This window comes from Astyanax mexicanus, chromosome 6 (genome assembly GCF_023375975.1).
Source record: "Astyanax mexicanus isolate ESR-SI-001 chromosome 6, AstMex3_surface, whole genome shotgun sequence".
Classification (NCBI taxonomy): domain Eukaryota; kingdom Metazoa; phylum Chordata; class Actinopteri; order Characiformes; family Acestrorhamphidae; genus Astyanax; species Astyanax mexicanus.
This window is the reverse complement of record NC_064413.1, coordinates 26,550,556-26,572,039: the sequence shown is the minus strand read 5'-3', so window position 1 is coordinate 26,572,039 and position 21,484 is coordinate 26,550,556. Positions and strand designations below refer to the sequence as shown.

Below are 21,484 nucleotides of genomic sequence, written 5' to 3'. Positions count from 1 at the left end.
TCTTCTCTCTCAGTTAGCCTCGTCAATAATTGATGCCTCTTGCTGGCTGAAAGGGTAACAGGTCTACAGGAGGAGTCTATTGCCCATTCACTTCTGCCTCTCTCCCTCAGGGCAGCGCTTTCCATCGACTGATACACACACTTACATTCAGTCTGTTTTACTGTGGGAATATGTATCAACTTGCACATTCGAAATCCTCATCTTTACCTGGATATGTGTGTTTGTGTTTGTGTGTTCGATAATGTATGTGTTGATGGCAAACCATGGGCACACAAGAGTTACTGCTGTCAGTCAACAGACAGCAGGATAGAAGGAAGGATGTAGAGAGAGATTAAATGAGAGAGAGGTAGGGGGCACAGAGAGAGAGTGAGAGAGAGAGAGAGAGAGAGAGAGAGAGAGAGAGAGAGACGCAGAGGCTTTTTAATTTATCTGAAGCTTTGACGTGCTCCATGGCTGGTTACTATATTTCTGAAGCTTTCGGTCACTGAGGAGACGATGGAAAAGAGGAATGAGAAGTTGTTCTCAAGAAAAAGAAGTTTCACATTTGGAGCCTATGGAGGGTGAGCTGAACTCCAGTTGAAATTATACTGTATTCCATGTTTAATATGAATTTGTCATGCTTTTTTTTAAGATTCAATCATTTATAACTACTCAACAAAGCTTTCTCAACAGGATTGACAAATTTATCAGTGGCAATGAGAGCAGGTATGAAAACATATTTATGTTTAAGTCTGCAAATCTTTATTAGGTGTTTCTGAGCTCTTAGACAAGGGGGTGGGGTATTATTCTTTACAGTAAAGCAGAATAACAGAGTAACTGAATGTCTTGTCCAATACAAACATCTCTCACATCTTCTGCTATTGGACAGATGTAATGTTGATGCATGACTATTATTATTATTATTATTATTATTATTAACTTACTTCTGAAGCGTCCTCTGAACTGCAGTTTTTTTCTGTTTGTTTCAGTCGGTCAGATTCTATAGGACACACCATTCTGGACATCCTGGACTCTCCATCCAATGAGACCAAACCTTTTGTACCCACTAACTCCAACCAGAAGGTAAAGAATGGCCTCTGCTTCTCTTTTCTTAAAGGGCATTCATATATACAGACTGACAGTGATTCATAAATCCTCATTATTTTTATGTAAAATAACACAGTTTTTAAGTTGCTTTCGTTTTTTGTATTTGCACAAACTAACTGTTACTTTTAAGACAATTATGATCTGTAGTTAAACATGAAGCTAATTACATAAAAGTCAATGTATGTACTAATAATATATAATATAATATATAATATTTTGTTGTAATTTTAAGCGAAATCTTTTTAGTTTATATTTACTTGAGTGTAATTCAGTCATTTGACCAGAATTTTTCAAATATTTTTTACTGGGTATAATTAAGCCATATTTATAACTGTATCATTTTCTGCTCTTTTCCATGCATTTATCTCCGAACTGCACCAGGTGACGGAGCTGTTTGAGATTATTGAAAAGCTACAGGTAGTTCTGTTTCCATTCTTTCCTTCTCACCCTAACCGTCTCCAGATGCTTGCGTGAGGTTTCTGTCTCCAAGCAGATGGCTGTTCTCTGTTTCTATGTTTGCAGGGCAGCAGATTAGATGAGCAGCGCTGCGAGTTTCCTCCACCTTTCAAGGTAAAGGCTGTTCTTGTAATTTTCCAAAATAAACGTACACTAGGGCTGCTCAGTATATCATTTCAGCATCGTCATGTTTACACTGGGTATACTTTTCCATGATGTGTCTACCAGGATAAAGTAAATCTGCCCAATATTCTTTACTTTACAAATATTCAATAAAAAAATCAACATATTTCAATATATAATCAAAGAAAAAATATTGCAATGTTGCAATCCAGTATCATGCTTCTCTAATGTATATTTAGTTATTGACGAGAATTAGACAACAAGAAGATATCTTAGCCAAACACTAGAATGTAGCAATTTGTCTGCTGTTTGAGATTGAATAATAAAGTAATAGTAATATAAGTGCATAAAACATTTTTCTAATACAAATGAAATTGTGAAAATAAGAAAATTTGACACTATATTTTCGCAAAAACACATTAAACACATTTTGTGTTTGGAAACCATAATGTACACTCATATCACGAACAATGCACTCCGCTATACAGAACCCTACACAGAACCGCATTTAATGGTAGTGAACATATACAATTATATATAATAATAATAATAATAATAATAATAATAATAATAATAATAATAATAATAATAATATACAAAGTAAAGTAATACAAAAATGGTTTTTATATGCCAAAACCCTGAATTATACATATATATATATATATATATATACATATCTGTCTTTCTATGAGCATCCTTTCAAATGGTACTATAACCAAAATATGTACAAACATCTCCTGAAGAAAGACTGATATTTCATTCTATCTATGTGTTTGTATTCAATTATTTTAGTCCCGGCTACTGAAAATCGGAGACGGCCTACCCCTTATCCTATCTCCTAAATCTGGAGGTTACTGGATCGACCCCCCGCTGGACAAACGTGTGGAGACAAGCCCCACATCCTCACAGGCTGCGTTCGGCCTGGAAAGCTATGACATCATGGAGAGAGACAGCGAGGCCAAGATGTACCAGGAGTTCTTCAGGCACAGGGTCAGTCTGCTGTCCTTTAGAACCAGGTTTGAGCCTGCAGTGGATAAATCTAATCAAAGTTTATTCATAAAAAGAGCAGAATAGTGCTTTTACACAGTGAGTTCAGGACTGTCATCTCTGTGGTTCTTGTGATAAACAATAGGCCATCCTCCAGCCCTTCATCACTGGTCTGTTTACCTAGCAATGTGATGCTCTATATATCAGAAGGTAGTTTTAAATATGAGAATTCACACTCTGGGCCTTCATAATCATCATATTCTTAGAGATTAAAAGTTTAAATTATATGGTTTTATTAGTGGTTAGTGGTTATTAGCTCTCTTCCCTCAGTTCCATCAAAACTTCACTGCTGTGGACCCGTCACTAGGACCGCTGGTTCTGTCCATCTGTTTGGAGGACGAGGAGAACAAACTGAGAGTGATCCTGAGGTAAAGCTGTCCATCATTTTTGTTCTTTTATTGTAATTCAATGACTTAAGTATTATAATTTAACAGGTGTTAAATTTTGCACATGCAGCTTCATCTCCATGCCTGGCAGTGATGGAAATAACGTTGAAATAAACACCGTTACTAAAGCCGTTACTATTTTCAGTAACAAGTTATCTAAGTAATTCCTCTGACTGTTACCATTTCCAACACCCCGTTACTGCATGTTACTTTAGCTGCTCAATTAACTTTTTTTACTTCGCACATACAGACAAATGTGTGTGTGCGTCATGTGTGTGCGTCATGTGTGTGAGTCACAAGGGAGAGAAGGATGAGATAACCGCCTAAGCAATGATTGTTGTCTTTGCTGTCGTGCATTCTATTCATCTGGCTTATGAAACACGCAAGAAGGTGGGGGCTGGGGGTGGGGGGATGGGGGTTATGGGGGCGAGTAACACAAAAGTAACGCAAATGTTACTTTTAATGGTAACTAGTTACTTTTATAGTGGAGTAACTCAGTTAGTAACTGAGTTACTTTTTTGGAGAAGTAACTAGTAACTATAACTAATTACTTTTTTCAAAGTAACATGCCCAACACTGTTGCCTGGTCCTGGAGGCTTCCTGCTATGCACAATTTATCGTTTTTCTTGCTTCAGCACACATAATGCTGAAAATTCTTGATAAAGAGCTGATTAGTTAGGTCAGGGGCTGGTTGCACCAGCTTTCTGAGACACTGATTTTAGATTTTTATTGTCTGTAAGCCATAATGATGAACAATAAAAGGAATAAACGATTAAAATAAATTACTCTCGGTGTAATACATCTATATAATATATGAGTTTCACATTTTGAATTAAATTACTCAAATAAAATAACTTTTTGCAGTAATAAGTCAATTAGTCAGTTAAGTGTAGAACACAAAAAATGTGCTGAAAATATCATAGGTTTTTAGGACTACCACACGCTGCACACATTCACACGCAACTGCTTTCCTCCATAGGTTGAACGAGTGCTCTCTGCATGGGACGTTTTCCATTTCTCTTTTTCCACAACTCCCCACGGCGGTGGAGCTCGCAAAGGTACTTCAGGATAGCCCGAGACTTATATAAATGAAGATAAATTATTTAAACAAAACAGAAATTAAAACAATTACATAAAATTTAGTCTTGATCATCCTCAGATGCTGTGTTCCAATGTGAGTGTGTCCACTTTTGAGGTGGTCAGCTACCTAAAGGTAACCCCCTTCTGTCTACCTCTCCATTTTTCTCAACTGTTAGTTTAGCACTGAGAAGTACCACATTCATTGTTATCTTTCCTCTGTTTTAGGCTCCAGAGCTCATAACGACATTTGATGAGCACAGGATGTCTCAGAACTTTAAGTTTGGGGTCTTATATCAGAAAGAAGGGCAGGTAAGCGGCTCTGAGGGCATACATTAAGACTGGTGGTAACCAAAGCAACCCAAGATTGTACACCAGATGAGTTTAGTTAGTGATTAACCCGTTTAAGCCTGTTTGTAAGCCTGGATCTCTGTTCTTTATCCCATACCATATATTTTATAAGCCTTAGTAGAACCCTGTGGAACGCCACAATTACCAAAAGTTTCTGTAGAAAGATTACAAGGAGTTTAAGGGGAGTCTGTGTAGACTATCTAGCTCACTACATCATTTAAACACCCCTGTAATTTTCTCAGTCTCAAGTTTTCTGAGGTAAATCTGTAGACCGGTTAAAAGGGGCACTGAACTAATGACGGTTACTTATGGCAATTTAATTTTGCACTCTGTAATCCTTCTTTTGCAGTTGACAGAGGAGGACATTCTCAGTAACAATGAAGAGAGTGAGGAGTTTAAGGACTTCCTCTCCATACTGGGACAAACAGTCAAACTGCGAGGATTCTTGGGGTAAACAACAACAGCTAGCTTATAAAACATTTATAAAAAACAGTTGTAAGTGTTCTGGTTTACAGTAAGTGGTTGTCTTCTTCTTTTCCAGGTTCAGAGGTGGACTAGATGTGTCTCACGGCCAGACAGGAAGTGAGGCAGTGTTCACATCCTTCCATGGGAGAGAGATCATGTTCCATGTTGCCACTAAACTGCCCTTTACAGATGGAGATGCTCAACAGGTGGCGCATCTTCCTACAACTGCCACTCACTGAGCACTTCATGAGGTCCACCTGTGGTATAGGTCCATTAAATTCAACTCAGTGTTTAGGAACATATGTAAAATAACCACTGAACTGTTTCTAACCCATCAGGACTCAAGCGGATATACTTTAGACTGTAACCCATGTGTTATTATGCATATTATTGATTATAAATCGATAGAGGAAGGCTAAAAAACTGTGCAGCAACAGATGAGGTACAAAGTAAAGGTCTGGAAATTACTTCCCATTAATCCCATTACTTTTTTTATGAGTTTATTTCCATTTTCTCCCCAATATACTTGAACAAATACCCAACCCACTCCTTAGGACTCCCCATATCACTATTGATGCCCCAACACCAGGAGTGTGAAGAGTAGCACATGCTTCCTCTGACAGCCACTGCCTCTTTTTGATCTGTTGCTGATGTAGTATTGTCGAGTAGCATCACAGCGCTCTCGGAGGAAAGTGCAACGACTTGGTTCTGATACATCAGCTCACAGACGCCTTGTGTTGCGGACATCACCCAGTGGAGTGATTTGGGTAGAGAGCGCCATCTACCCAGCTACTGCAGCTGATGGCAAAGCTGCATGTCTGATGACTAAAAAAATATTAACATCTGTCCAAACAGTGTAAATAATGAGTCAATTGGTCTAAGTGTAACACCTTATCATCTTTTTCTTGTACGCTCAGCTTCAGAGGAAAAGGCACATTGGGAACGATATTGTCGCTGTGGTTTATCAGGAGGGTCACACCCCTTTCATCTGTGATGTCATCAGCTCCCACTTCCTGCACTGCTTCATTGCTGTGAGGAGGGTGAAGCGGGAGAATGGGGCTGATGGTGGAGATGGAGGGGCATTTCAGGTGAGGCAGAGCAGCTGTGTGTGTGTGTGTGTGTGTGTGTGTGTGTGTGTGTTTTAAGTGTAAATAATAGGCATTTAAATCTCTAAACCTCACACTGGATTAAAATAGAATTTATGATCAGGAAAATAAATATTAAATTAATTAGAATAAATGCTCTAGAAAAACTTGATGGGGTTTCATTTTTATGGTGTGATTTATAAATACTCTTATTTAATAAATTAAATTATTCCTATAGTAGTGCAATTTAAACAATAAAAACAGTATACCAGGTTTCTTGGACAAATACATATTGTATACTGTTTAGTATAATTCATTTATAATTATTATACCGGAACGGTCCATAATGATACTATTAAAATGCCACTTGTATATGAAATTTTACATCCCTATTAAATATTTCTTCTCTAACAGGTGTCTATCACTGCTAGAGGGGATGTTCCACCTTTTGGACCACCCCTCCCTAGTCCTCCCATTTTTTCAGAGGTGAGAACTCAGGTCAAGACAAGCAGAGGCTGGTGCAGTATGGTCAACTGCAAAGATGCACACAGATGACTCAGAGCCTGTGTGGAACAAGGAACTTTAGAAACTTTTCTAGTATTAACAAAAAGAAATATTCTGGCTTCAAATGTATCCAATTTTTCGATAATTTGTATCAGATAAAGGGAATACCTTCTCTTATAGGGCTCTGTGTTCCGGGAGTTTCTCTTGACAAAGCTCATCAATGCTGAGATTTCCTGTTACAAGGCTGAACGTTTTAGTAGACTAGAGGTAAGAAAACAAATTACATACATAGTTTTACTCATCATTTTGGATTTTCTTATGTCTCAATAGAAAAGCATTTCAAATAGAATGGGATGCTCTGCACCTGCTGCATATTTTAAATTAGCTCATAGTTATATATTAGCTCATGAGCTGATTAATGGAATCAGGTGTGTTGGGTGCAGAGCCTTCAGGACCAGGTTTAATAAATACTGGTATAGACTGTTACTCCAGCAGTAGGTGATTATTAATTTGCTTGATTTCTTTATTGTGTGTATGTGCTACATAACATATAATTAAATAGGCCTTTTCTCTATATAATTTTTAGTTGCGGACACGTTCCTCACTTTTGGAGGCGCTGCGCTCAGAACTGTCCTCCCGCTCCCAGTGCATGGTGGGAGAACCTGTGCAGACTGGTGCCCCTCTCAGTGAGGGGACAAGGGGAGCTACAGAAGGTGGAGGAGGTTTCATTGAGAACTTCAAGGTAGGACAGCTGCCATATTTCTTCTACAGAGCTAATTACATAAATTACTGTAAACTTAATGCATAATTAGTCACACACTTACCTCAAACTATGCCTTTACTTTTTTGGATTATTTTGTTTTGTAAAGCCTAGTTTTGGACTTCATAACATTTAGAATAAAGGTTTTCAATTGAAAGGAAAATATTTACATTATAAATTTACAAATTGAAACTCACATAATGATAACTAGTTACAGTATCTACTGAAATTAGACACATTTTATAGTTGAGGTGGTTGTTGCTTCTGACAGGTGAAGAGAAATTAACAGTGGCACATGTAAAGGAGTGGATGTATTAGACAGCAAGTGAACAGTCAGTTCTTGGAAGTTTATATGTTAAAAGCTGAAAAAATTGAGAAGCATTAGGATCTAAGGTATTTTGACATGGGCCAAATTGGGATGGCTAGACAACTGACTCAGAATATCTTAAAAACATTAATATCTACTAAATTTCAATATCAATATCTACTACTTGTTTCTGATACCACAGGACACCATTAAAGGTCTAGTGGAGCCTATCTGCTGTGGTGTTATAAGGGGCCTATTCCCTATTAGGCAGGTGGTGCTAATGTTATGACTGACTGGTGTATTATTATCATTATTAAATATCATTTTAGAGGTGTATTTCATTCCATGCACTTATTTTAAGGGGTTACTGGATGGTTAATCATTGACTAATTCTTTATCAATTACGTTTTTAGCTAAATTGCTGTTGGGTAAGATTAGGAATGTTGTGATGGCTCCACTGGTGAAGCGATGTTCACAATCCTGGTGTTTGTGGAGTGTGGAGGGTGATTAAGGGTCATACTATTGGGTTGCCATTTATCTTTCAGACAAAGAACCACTGATCATTAAGTTTATTCCAGTCACTCTTCTTGTTTAAATAATGCTATCAAACAGGACTGTGGCATCTTTACTCTGCCCCGGTGACACTACAGTATGTAAGGAATGAAGCCAAGAGTAATAGGGGCATACTTTACCAAATAGAAACTTAAATTAAAATAATTGCTTTTCCCGCATTGTAACGCCCTCTCTCTCCTACAGAGAGCTATCAGAGTGCGCAGTCACTCTTTTGACACGCTGGGAGGTACAAAGAAGGCAGGAGGGGCAGGAACACCAAAGCAAAGGGTAATCTCTGAACACATCATTCTCTCCCACACAAACATTTTTGTCTTTATGGAATGTTTCCTTGTTCCTTAAACATATGTAAATAGCCCTATCATAGCTCTAACAACCACTATAGCAACCAAAACATCAACACATCTGTCATTCGTCACAGCTCTATTGTCATTAATAATGAGGAGATTAATTAATATCGCTATTTATTAGGAGCCTGTTCTATTTTCCTCTAATAAATAGCATGGTATTGTATTGGCATGGTACAGTACTATATTGTTGCCGCTACCTAGTTATGTTATAACATGGCAATAGGGTAGCTTAACTAGGAACCATGAAATTTTATATTGGCCCCACACATGAATGTTAAGCCCTATTAGAGTCTGTAATGAGATCAAGAAGAGTTAAATCAGGGCCCTGTCTGGCTGTAATGATGAGGCCCATTGAGAAAGCACAGTGTTTACCCGAAACCCACTTAGTGCACATGCCAACCATGTTAACCCCAAGATGAGCATGTTGGCTTGATTATGGCTAACATATTAGCCTGTGGCTAGAGGGGTTGAAATTCACTTTTATTTATAGTGCTGTACTTCTGTAATATATAAGGTGTATTGAGACATAAGGTTAAAAGAGACACTTTATTAAAGGGGAAAAAAAAGAAATGTCAGAGCTGTGAGAGCTCCAAAAAATGTCCCCTTAATCATCCCGCTTTTAAAAATATATATAGTTATTTGATTCTGAATTTTGTAAATCACTACACTTACATATTTTACATAATCCTACACTGATTTCTCTATTTTCCCCAACTAATTCAAACATGCTGAACCAGGATGGAGAAAGGTAAACAGTATCTCTCTTTCTTTTGTACAATCTATTGTGTGTGTTCTCTCCTTTACATGCATATTTATCTGCTAAAATCCTATATGTATCCTATATTTTATTTTCTCTTTGTCCTTTGTGACCCACAGTGAGTCAGGCCAGAAGATGCCCATTCCGGTGAGCGACAGCCTGGCCTCTACAGATGTCAGAGGTCACACAAGCCCCCAGGAAGACATGTAGCACACTGCCTGGTGACACCAATCGTAAAGATTATCCTTGTCTGACAAGAGACAAGACTGGATATTTCAGTATTGAGGAAATCAGAATAAGATACACCCCAGCTTCACTACAAAGACCAGTCAAAAGATAGAGACCCCATTGCCTTGGATTTGTATCTGTCTCAGTCGGTACAAAAAAATATAATAGTATAATTATCTCAATATTTTTGTCCCTGAACATGTAAAATATGATGTGCACAAATTATATAGATATTTTTTATAGATAACTAGTAAATTACACACCTTAGACAAGTATTCATAAAAGAATGGGATTCTTTGGAGCAGCCGCACACGGTCAGATAAAAGAATAAAAAGCCCCCCACCTAATTCAACATTCATGAATTTAGAAGCATAATGTTATTACTAGAGAACATCCTCTGTTTTACTTTACTGTCCATGATTAAACATGTAAACTCATGAGCAGAGAAAAAGAGTAGAAGCCAAACCCGATCCTGTACTGAGCTACAGTGGAAACATATTTAGACACGAAAATGCAGGTGAATTCTGTTGTACTACTAAACTAACACACAGAAGTAGCTCAGATTATTTATGTAAAATTATTTAATTAAACAACTACACAAATTCAACTTCACATCGTAAAGGCCAAAGCTTCAAATAATAGAACAGGTTGGCTTAATTACAGTAATGGAGTTTATAGAACTTTTTATCATTACCCTAAATGTATTGGATTCGCCAAGAAATGTGTTTGAAGTTTGTAGTGGAGTTATGAGGTAGCTAGATTTCTGGTAGAGAACAGAATGCATGGTTCGGTCAATGATACGTTCCTCAGGACCCTGAAGCAACATAGCAACCCACACCATCACATGTCTCTGTATTTAACTTTTGGTATGCTGTTCTGTCCGAATTTTTGTGTAAAAAACGTTTTGCCCTTTGACGTAAGAAGACACACATCATCCAGAAAGTGCTGCTTTTGACTAAATAGACCAAAGAAGATTATTCTAAATGACTTGGTGTCATAACATTTTACATTCAATATGTAAAGACGCTTAATGTATTTTGTTCCACGGGTGTTTATCTCTTTTTATTGTAAGCTTTAACTGAAGCAAGTGAGGCCTGTAGTTCCTTAGATGTTATTCAAAATTTTTGGTGATTTCTCTGAGAAGTCATCTCATGGAGAATTTTTGTGGCCACTTCTAAAACATCAAGGTTTTCTCCAGTTGGTTCTCCAGAAATGGCTTTGTACCTTTTTAGACTTTAAGGAACTTAAACTTTTCTTTTCATTCCTTCTGGATTTTCTTCGGCTTTTTGGCATGATGTGCTTCTTGTTGAGATTGACTTATGAACTAATATATACAAAGTTTGTTGAAAAGGACACAATTACTATAATCAATTCCTTTTTTTTTTCAAAAAGAAATTACATCATGATAATTTACCTACAGAAATGAAATAATTTTACAAAAAAAAAAAAAAAAACTAATAATTAATTATATGTCCCTTTTGCTGGATAAAAGCCTGCAGTCATTTGCTTTTATTTTTAACAAGTCTCTGATATCTCCTAAGGAATCCCAGCCCACTGTTCTTCTTCAGTTTGCCCCACATGATTTTAATGGGATTCAAGTCAGGGCTATATTCAGGCCTGTCAATAACATTCACTTTGGTCTTCTGGATGTAGATCTTCACCAGGAGTGATGTATGTTTTGGGTCATTGTCATGTTGGAAGAGAATGTGACAACCCAGACTAAGTTTTGATGCTGACTGCAGATTATTTTTCCTGAAATTTCAATTCCACTTTGACGATATTCCCACGTCCAGATGCACTGAAGCGCCACACAACACAAAACATTTTCAACTTCTTTTTTATTTCAAGCATTAGCATAAGCATCTGACCTGGCTTTCAGTATTTCTAAAGGTTGTCTTTCAACCTCACAATTCATTCCTGTGCAGGGCTCCAGTGATTATCTTTTTTGAGACAACAATTTCATACTGTGTGTAAATTGGAAAAAACCCTCAAATGTGACTTGATTTAAAAGCTTTAATAATCTTTACAAGTTAAAATGCACCATTGCACAGCAGCAGTCTGTTATATGACTCAATAAAAAAGGCTGTTCTTTTAAAGGGGGAATTAATATTGACACGTGATTTTAGTGAAGTATGGAAAAAGTAGTTTAGCCTTTCTAAAGAAAACTAGTATCTTTAGAAATGCTATAATTAAAAAAAATTTATGGTGTATGTGATCTTCAGATTCAACAGTGTTGGCAAAAATGAAGCCTGGGTGTGTCTAGCTTAATTGTTCCCAGTTATTAAAGAAATATTAATTGACTTAAGTAACAAATTACTTTTTTAACAGCATCAATTGGTTGTGTATGTTTGTTAAGTTGTGACACAATTCAGTGTGATAAATATAGAAGCAATATTTTCCTAGTCACTGTAAATGCATTAACAAAGGGCATGGTACTGTTCTAGATATTTGTATGAGTCAATAAACCTGAAAAAAACAGTAATAGTTATGTGTCGCTAAACTGTTTTTAAGTGACCAGGCCAGAGCTAAAACTGCTACACCAAGAAGTATTATGATCTGTCTTATGAAATAATGAAACAGTATTGTAAGTTATGTTGGGAGAGGGGAAATGTAAACGAGACAGTTGTTCTCCGTCACATCATTTTTATTTCGATGTTTTCACATCCAAACATTCCTGTAGCATATTTTTGTTGCAGTGGTGCTTAAATCGTAGTATTTGAGATTTACACATTTAATGTTTAAATGCCAAAAGCCTTGTTTATTTGGATGCTGTTTTTCTGTGGAATTTAGGACGGTTCAAAGGGCCTGTGACTGACAGGGGCCCCAAAATGATATTTTATAACATAATAAAAAAAATTTAAGCCCCTGTTAGTCACAGGCCTTTTGAACTGTCCTTTTAATTTAGGATGACTTTTAATTTCTACATTAAACTATTAAACATTCTGAATTATTAAAACAGTTAGTTTGAAATGTTAAAACGCCTTTATGTTTGTTTTTCTCTGCGTTTCCTGATACACCGCGTTCTTCATTTTTGTTTACATGTAGTGGTTGAGTCTGTGCTCAGCAAAGCATTGCGGGTTAAAAGTGAAGTCAGAGCTGGTTTATTGAGAGACTGCCCATCTCCCCATCCTATCGAGAAGGGTATAGCTGCAGCCTGGAGCACCTCCAAAGGGGAGGAACATACCTCCAAACAGGCGGAGCCTACCTCCAAGTAGGATGGTGCTTGGTGTTGCGGTATGGTGTTTTTCACGACGTTTTGTGCTTGTAAATAACCCCAAAGATTAATTAATTAATCTATTTCGTTTATTAAATGTTTATTTATTTTAAAATGCTTTTTCTAAAAGTCTAAAAGCATGTTGTGCACATTGCAACCACATTTTATTTATTTAAAACGTTTAAACATTTGCCATGCTGTGAATTTTTCAAATTATAAAATAGTAAAGATCTAAATAATAAAAGCAGTTGTTTATTCATAGCCAATAATATTATAAATACATACACACTACACGTAGTTTATTATATTGACATTTAAGAAATGTAAATAATCATTAATTGTTGACTAATATATTTATTGACATCCATGAGCTTTTTAATCACGGAGGACTTTTTTGTGGCATTCGGCAGAGAAATGGAGCTGTGTTGAGTGAGGTCTCCCTGCCTTACGATGTAGACTTTTATATAATATAATATAATATAATATGACGTGACAGTACATTCTATATAACATTAAATTTGGTGTAATAGAATAATATTATTAATAATCACGGAAGACTTTTATTATGACATTCGCCGGAGCCGTGGTGAGAGAGGTCTCGCGCACAAACGCGCTCCAAGGCTGCGTCCAGAAACCCCAAAAGTGTCTCCTTTTTCCTACCGATCCTCCTCCTCTCCTCCGTGACCCGGAAACTGATTTCGTGAGGCCATCTTGCCGCCTGTCCGAATACCGTAGGAGACGAAAGGAGCCGCTTAAAATCCACCTGTAGTAGGCTTCCAACGGAGGTTACATCAGTGTATCCTACTCCGGAAGACTTTTAAGGATTTTCCAATGACATCACTGCATCCACGCCCACAGAGCACGCGAAAATGGGGAAGGCAACGCCCAAATATACGTCATAAACATATTAATTAACTAGGTTCCTTATCTAATTAAACAGCCAGTAAAGCAGTAATATAATTTATAGTTTAGATAAACTGTATGCTCAGTAAAACTATATTAATGACCCTATGTGTATCATGTTATAAATATAAAAACATATATTATTTATAATATATATATAATTTTAATTAATTCATTTATTTACTTATTTATTTTAACTTAGGGACTGATGAGGAAACTGAATCCCTCATAAGGCTGAGGTCAGACAGGGCTGCCAGGGTCACTGGCCAGAGATGCGGCCAAAAATGCGGCTGGGAGTAAACAGGATTTTATTGGAATATCTGAATTTTTAGCTGTGTGTGATATAAATGTTCTGAAACGTGCTGAAAGTGAGCGTTGTGATTGGCTCAGTTCAACGGTAGTCAACATCCTATCTAAAAGGGATCAGCTGTCCCATTTCCCCAATTACAGCTCCTTCCCTCCATCCCTCCTCCTCCTCTCCTCTCCTCGATTCCTCCACCTTCTTCCGGGGTAGGAGAGGAGGAGTAGCAAAAGTTTCTGGACGCAGCCATTGTCTCGAGCCTATACTGTTGGTGGACTTCCCACTTGGAGGTAAGCCACTCCCCTTTGGAGCTGTGGACCTCCCATTTGGAGGTAAGCCCCTCCTCTTTGGAGGTGCTCCAATACATACTTGATCCTATCCAGCCCACTTAACATCACTGCACACCGCTAGAGGGAGCCAAGGATTGAGTTCTAAAATAATTGGGGATGAATGGAACTATAATTCCCCAAAAAATAAAAAAATAGTATTTAACTACTTATCCTACTACAGTAATATTTACATTAATTACTCAATCAGAAGTATAGATACTATGGTTAAAATATTTCTGTAAAACCTGAAGTGTCAACTCAAGCTTTTTACTCAAGTAAAATGTAAAATACTGGTTTTAAAAAGGCTTAAAGTATAACGCAACATTTAGCTCCGACGCGTCAAAATCAATACAGTGCCGCCTCCAACTGGTCGCACGTGGGAGGCGTTCCCTGCGTCGTCAAATGAAATCGTTTTAATAAATGAGAATTGGTATAAATGTTTATTTATACAAAAATAAATGTTCGATTGAACATTGAGCTTAATAACAGTCTAGTGAGCAGCATATAACGTTAGCTAACAAAAACACTTTTAAAAATAAATATATTCATATTTTTAAAACTCACCAGTGACCCCAACAATCTCAGCAATCTTTCTTCGCGCTGTATTACGTTGATCATAGTCACTGCACATTGGCAGGGATTGATCATAAGGCACAGAGAAGCCTGAAACTGCAATGATTAACTTTTCTTTCATGCGTCTCTGAAACGTTAAAAAGCGGAACTAAAATATTTGCGCACACTGCGCTGCGGACAGGTATCAGGCAAACACCTGGTCTCTGATTGGACAGAAGTATCGCGTTAAATGGATTCATCCCCCGGACTGTTGAAAATGAATGTGTAAATTCAGCGTATAAGTAAAAGTAATGTAAGGTAAGGAGTCATAAGTAATGTCATTAAGTAGAAAAGCAGGGTACTATAGTGCACTAAATCCAACCCACCCTCCTCAAAACATTTTTCTAAAAGCCATAACGACTATAACGTAATATTATGAGGTTAATGTTGAAAATTTTGGAATGCGTATAGATAATCAAAATATCTACTGCAGCAAGATAATGAATTATGTAACGTTAACGTTATAGCGTGTTACTTGACACCTGCTTATCCAGTATGTTTCAATTTTGTAAAGTTTTTTTGACAACTAGCATTACTGTTACTGAGAGTTGATTGCGTTTCAGATCAAATTTAAAAGGTTTATAACTAAAGTTTAAAAGCTGTAAAAATAATGAACTGCTAAAACATTTGTTGATGTGTTTAGGATATTAGAACATTTTTGTATAAAAAATATCCTTTATAATCCATTTTCCTCAGTTGCTCCATATGAACCTATACGACCCGTTCGAAAGCACCCTAATAATCTTCATACTGAGAGATTTACACTTTTTATAAACACAGTACAATATTAAATGTTTTAGTATGGCTGACGTACCTTAGCTCAACAACCTTTCAGCTTACAATAGCGGTATTGCTAGCGCCATATGCTGTGTAAAAAAAAAATAAAGTATAGGTACATTTAAATACTTTCTGAAATTAAAGGATAAATAGTCCACGTGGAGTTTGCATTAATTCTCCGCTAGCACACAGGGTGACAAGTGGGTAACCAGTCTTGGTAAAACCACTTGAATATTTCCCCCAAAAAAGTTCACGCTCGTTTTCAGCTGGCATTTCACTGTAGGCCCCATTTTAGCTGTCAAGTTGTCAGCCAGTGCCAGGACGGGAAGCAGCCCCACATTGCATACTCCTGACACTCTGCACTTGATTCCAGGAGCCCAAGCTGCATTTTGTTTATCTAAATAAAAACCTACACCATAGTCCATCAAGGCTGGTTCTGTAGCCACCGTCAGACAGACCATGTGCTTGTCTTATAAGCAGTGCAATTGCTTTTTAAGCTGTTTGTCTGTTCAAACAAAAATACCCAAGTTTACTTTTATAGGTCAGTGTCCATTATACTTTTAGCATCTTTTACTCCGTATTAAAAGTATTCAGCTATTTAAATTAAAATATATACAAGTTCCCGTGTACATAGAGCGGTTTGACTTGAAAAATTCATGGCAGCACACATTCAGAAGAGAACACTTCTGGTCCATTTCAGTCATGTGCCATCTTGCAATCATTTGATATTATTTGAAGACTGACCAGATGCATTGATTGAGAACATTGAGCTGCTTAAAACCTGAGGTACTGCTTACCTATTGGTTAATTATGAGTCACATTATGCCCAGTATAAAATCTTCTGATGTTCAATAATAAAAATAAAGCCCTCAAACTTGACCAATAAAAAGAACCCACCACACTTATTGGACTGAACCATTTTTTATTGAAAAATCTGGAAGGGATTAGACCGGCTCCTCTCCCTCACACTGATTTAGTTTAATCCTCCTCTTCATCATCACCTCCACCAGCACCACCCTGGCCCTTCTTGGCGTTCTTTCTCTTCACGCGGCCTGGACGACCACCACCATAGGGTGAACGCAGAGAGAAGTCAATGTGCTTCTGGCTGTCCAGCCTCACCACAAATGAAGGGATGTTCACAACCTGCTTACGCACACTGCAGAGCAACAAGAAACAAGAAAAAGCTTTAGAGAAAAGGCCTGTAGATTAGATCCCCATCTGAAGATGGGTTCTGATCATTTACTGCTTTCTTTCTTAAGGCCTCATTCACGAGGAATTCGTGACACCACAGACAATCTGACGAATTTTAATTAATCATCGGCCATTAAAGAAAGCACTGGGCTGTAAATCATATGCCCCAACATTACCTTTCATCACAGTGTCTTGTGTGCAAATCGCGCCGGTCCATGGCCAGCTTTGGGCTCTGGGCGCTTTTATGGAGCAAAGGTATACGGCTTAACTGCCGAATTGACCTTGCAGAAATTTCATACACACTCCAGAGGAGCTACTACAGCAAACTAACAAAAGAGGAAGCAGAACCTCAGTGCAGGCACCCAACTTATGGGCATGCATTTCCTTGACTTAAGGGTATAATTAGTGTAATTCACTAATCCTCACCGGATGTGCCTCTGGCGGATGAGAACACGGGCATGGTGGATGCTCTTGGCCAGGCCCAGCTTGAAGACCTGAGTCTGCAGCCTCCTCTCCAAGAAGTCTTCTACCTTCAGACCCAGAATGTAATCAAGCTTCATCTTGCTCTCATCCAGCACACCAATGCGCACCAATCGTCTCAGGAGAGCATTACCTACAAAAAAAAAAAAACTACACATTAATTTTGTTCCACAATACAAAATATAGCATGGTATGCCTGAAACTGAAAATTAAAGCTACATTAGTACTACTCTATATTGGCCTCATTCACGAGGAATTCGTGACAACACAGACAATCAGAAACTTAAATTAAATCATAGGCCACAGACTCAAGCTAAAATGCATGTTTAAATATCACGTGGTACAACTGGTTCCAGCATACCCTCAAAGAGACGTTTGGGGTCCTTCTCATCCAGGGTGAGCAGCTCTCTGGCAGCCTTGCGGATTTTGGCCAGAGTGAACTTGACCCGCCACACCTCACGCTTGTTTCTCAGCCCATACTCGCCTGTCAAAAGCAACAGTTTTGTCAATAACTGATCAAAAACATACAAAAAAATCCTTTAAGTGAACATTAGTATGCTTCTTACCAATGAGTTTCAACTCCTGGTCGAGACGGGACTTCTCGAAGGGACGGCGAGGGGTCACATAGGTCTTACTACACACCCAGCTCTTGGCAACGGGCATGATGAGTTATTTACGCCTGTAAAAAAATTAAATAGGTGAGCTAACTTTGCCTCAAAATGGCACAACTACATGGGAACATCGAAAACACCTGAGAAACCCGAGAAATATAGTTTTATTTTAACCTTTTCAGACCCTACGTCCATTACAATAGACATTTTGTTGTTTCTCCCTTTCTTATGTTTTGTTGCCCATCACACAGACCTGTAGTTCATCACAATAGACATTTACAAATTAAAATCAATAAAACAGTATCTTTATACCACCAACTGGGAAAACCGCTATATTACACAGCATGGCAGCACTTAAGAAGGCCATGAAGGAAAAATTTTTATTCAATCTAATTTAGAACAATATATCAAGTAAAATTTGTTTTAATCATGGATTGATGCATATGGTCCATTAATTATGAAAACATTGTTAACCATGTTTCCAATGCAAAGGACATGAAACAATAATTAAATTACATTTTATATTAGAATACTTCAATGCTTGCTTTGTGTGGATTACAAAAAACATTACCATCATTTGGAAATAATTCAGGTCTGAAAGGTTTAAACAAACAATCTACACAGCAAACTAGAAATTTCCATAACAGTAAAGAACACTGAATAAAAAAATATTTTTTGTTGCATGACTAAGGTTGATGCTGGAAACAACTTTATTTAACATTGCCTAACAACTACTGATATTACAATTCCTACATTGAATCAAATTTCTTTGGAATTTATTGAAAGGTTGGGAATTTACTACTCAAATGCTTTAAGAAAAAAGTAGTTTCTCACAAATATGAAATTTTGAACATACTTTGCTAGACTGCAACACTAAATATTAGAACAGAAACAAGATCCACATTTACTGTAATATAAGCTCAATATAAAACATAAATCCATAACGTTGAATTTCCTTCCATCATCTTGGTGAATACAAGTGAATACATCTGAATCTACATTTAAATGTTTGAGAAATGAGTAACAGCAATACACGTAAAGTTACAGAAAACAATGTACAAAAATGTATACTTAAAAGTTTAACCAATTTAAACTCGTTAAACTAGACTAAATAAACCACACATCTGGACTGAATACAGACTGACCAAAACGAAATACCTCCATATACAGACAGCTAACGATAACTAAAAACAACGAGAACACTTAAAATATTCAAAATAATCCAATAAATTAACAGACCGCATTCATCCAACGTTAACATTAAAATATTCAGTCTCTGAAACACAAAATCCTTTCAATTATCTACTGAACAGCGTGTCTGCGAGCTAACAGGCCTCGACCACGCTGTCCTGTAAATGGCGCCCAAGCGACACTCCGCGTTACAGTCCGACAGAAAGCCGAATCGCTCAGTCTTGAGGTCTAAACACGCTCACAGACTCGTCACTGCCTTTATTTAACTATAACAAATATAGATTCGCAGCGCTGATTAACTGATACATGTACAACCGTGGGAGTGTTAGGAAGAGCGCAGTCTGACATTACCTGACTCGATCAGGCTCAGTAAGGAAAGAGGGCGTACATGCGTGTGACCAGACTTTTATAAGAGCCTGCATAAACTACATTACCCACAAAGCGCTGCGAGAGAATGACGTAACTAGATTGTCTGAGTAAAATTGTGATGGAGCCTCCTACTGGACACTGATGTTAAATATATTCTGTATTGTAAATCTGTACTAACCGTGCACACAGTCCACCTTACAGGTTAAATTTAGCCTATATAGTATTGCCCACAGTTTGTTCAAAAAACTTTATCAGTGGTCACTTTCTGAATACAGACCATTACATTTCTTTGAATTATATTATTGGCTTTTTAGGATCATTTAATGCAACTGATACAATGTTAATATAACAGCATGATGATGAAATTACACCACTTCAAATAATAATGTTTTTAAACAGAATCTACATCCTGTCTCATTTACACTAAAGAGCTCTTCTTTTTAAGAAAAACAAACTGCACAATAACTAAATCAACAGTTACTCAGGTTATATCCATATCAACATCTTCCTAAAATAATTAATAATAAAATAACTATATATTTTTTGTTCATTTTTTCAGGAAACACAAGAAATCTATTACAGTTGTTATGGATATTTAAACTAGCAAAAAATAGCAATCATACAGTCGGGCAGTAGATCAAACCAAAAACAATCCTAATTTTGAAAATATTAGGGCCATTCCACTGAATGGGTTCCATTTGCTTGTTCTATCTCTTGCAAAATAACCATTTTTTCAACTCTGAATCTAATAACACATGCATTTAACTATTAAAACATGCACTGGTCAAACTCAGGCAGCTTTACTTCATTTCTTTCTAATCCGAAGATGATTACAAAACTCATGTGACAAGAAAGTCGTATCTTAAAGAAAGGGGTTGACTGCATGTTATAATTGACATTTATGACTAAAAAATCACTCATTCCTGTTACTGAAACTCACTACTGTTACGGGCACTCATTCCTGTTACTTCTGTTATGAGTAACACGGGTATTTATTTATTTATTTATTTTTACATTTAATTACATTCTTTTGCTATTTGGTCAATGTACAAGACAGTATGCTTAATAATAAAATGTATTTTGTGTGCACATTTATACATGTCATTTCCTGAGGACAGAAATGGCACCCATTTGGTGGTATGGCCCATTAATTTAAAAGCCAAAAAAACAGTGAACATTTTAACAGCCACAAATTGTGAAGCATTTCTAGCTAGCTTATAGACTAAGCCATTTTGCTGACACTTACTAAACTAGTGAGTAGCCCTAAACTGTGGAAATTAGACAGTGAAGGTAGTTGCTATCTTGGAAAGCAATTACAATTGGTCACATATTAGTCACATCATATTTTGACAATATAGTAAATTAACTTAAGTCACACTTTTATTGTAGGAAGGTGACAATATATTGTACAATAAGTTGATAACATAATGATTGTGATCGGCCTAACAGGGTATTGTTATTGTTGAAATAGGTCGAAAGTGATCTATCATGGTGGGGCCCATGAAATAGCCCATTATAAACCTACATGGGACCCACATGAATATGTTGGCTGGGACAGTTTTGTACTTTTTTTCCCCATAATGAATAAATAGAGTGCAGCAGAGCACACCTATCTTCTCTGCTTCTGTTTGACTGATACGATACACACTGTTTTAGATACACGCTATCTAAGAGCAGGCCCCTTCCAATCTTCCATTTCTCTGGCCGACATCATACTGCATGTTTAAATTAGGGCAGGTTCCACACTGTTCTGATTTAGAGGATTTTTTTTTTTTTTTTTTTTTTGTCTCTCGTTACTCCCTTTCACTCCCATTAATTTATGATGGCTGATGAGGACAAGAGTTGCGGTAGCCTAGCTCTAATTTACAGCCACACTGACCCGCATTCACCCGCTTGTTTTTTTTTTTTTTTTTTTTAATCTGCCTGCTATTCAGCTGTGCAACCATTCTGCATT

General features: G+C 37.1%; 2 protein-coding genes across 2 annotated transcripts; one reads left to right on the top strand and one right to left on the bottom strand.

Annotated features, from left to right (window-relative positions):
• The first annotated feature begins 396 nt into the window (after positions 1–396).
• On the top strand, positions 397–11,673 carry rap1gapl (RAP1 GTPase activating protein-like). The gene is made up of 18 exons (XM_049480046.1): positions 397–560; positions 673–705; positions 969–1,062; positions 1,468–1,503; positions 1,609–1,656; positions 2,458–2,655; positions 2,983–3,080; positions 4,078–4,156; positions 4,258–4,311; positions 4,404–4,487; positions 4,876–4,976; positions 5,068–5,197; positions 5,909–6,079; positions 6,491–6,562; positions 6,761–6,847; positions 7,167–7,322; positions 8,404–8,487; positions 9,444–11,673. Exons 1-18 carry the CDS (start codon positions 496–498, stop codon positions 9,444–9,446), a joined length of 1,593 nt encoding a protein of 530 aa, XP_049336003.1. The 5' UTR covers positions 397–495; the 3' UTR covers positions 9,447–11,673.
• A 4,917-nt stretch (positions 11,674–16,590) lies between these two features.
• Positions 16,591–19,603, bottom strand: rps9 (ribosomal protein S9). The gene is made up of 5 exons (XM_007256870.4): positions 19,513–19,603; positions 17,926–18,038; positions 17,721–17,843; positions 17,306–17,492; positions 16,591–16,844 (listed from the first exon to the last, which is right to left on the bottom strand). Exons 2-5 carry the CDS (start codon positions 18,020–18,022, stop codon positions 16,667–16,669), a joined length of 585 nt encoding a protein of 194 aa, XP_007256932.1. The 5' UTR covers positions 18,023–18,038; positions 19,513–19,603; the 3' UTR covers positions 16,591–16,666.
• Between the last annotated feature and the right edge of the window lie 1,881 nt (positions 19,604–21,484).

Excerpts from the sequence above, each read along its gene's own strand:
- rap1gapl (XM_049480046.1), top strand. The coding sequence starts at position 496 with ATGGAAAAGAGGAATGAGAAGTTGTTCTCAAGAAAAAGAAGTTTCACA. Across the intron at positions 1,657-2,457 it reads AGTTTCCTCCACCTTTCAAG|TCCCGGCTACTGAAAATCGG; the intron begins GTAAAGGCTGTT and ends CAATTATTTTAG. Across the intron at positions 6,080-6,490 it reads GAGATGGAGGGGCATTTCAG|GTGTCTATCACTGCTAGAGG; the intron begins GTGAGGCAGAGC and ends CTTCTCTAACAG.
- rps9 (XM_007256870.4), bottom strand. The coding sequence starts at position 18,022 with ATGCCCGTTGCCAAGAGCTGGGTGTGTAGTAAGACCTATGTGACCCCT. Across the intron at positions 17,844-17,925 it reads CCAGGAGTTGAAACTCATTG|GCGAGTATGGGCTGAGAAAC; the intron begins GTAAGAAGCATA and ends TGCTTTTGACAG. Across the intron at positions 16,845-17,305 it reads ATCCGCCAGAGGCACATCCG|TGTGCGTAAGCAGGTTGTGA; the intron begins GTGAGGATTAGT and ends GTTGCTCTGCAG.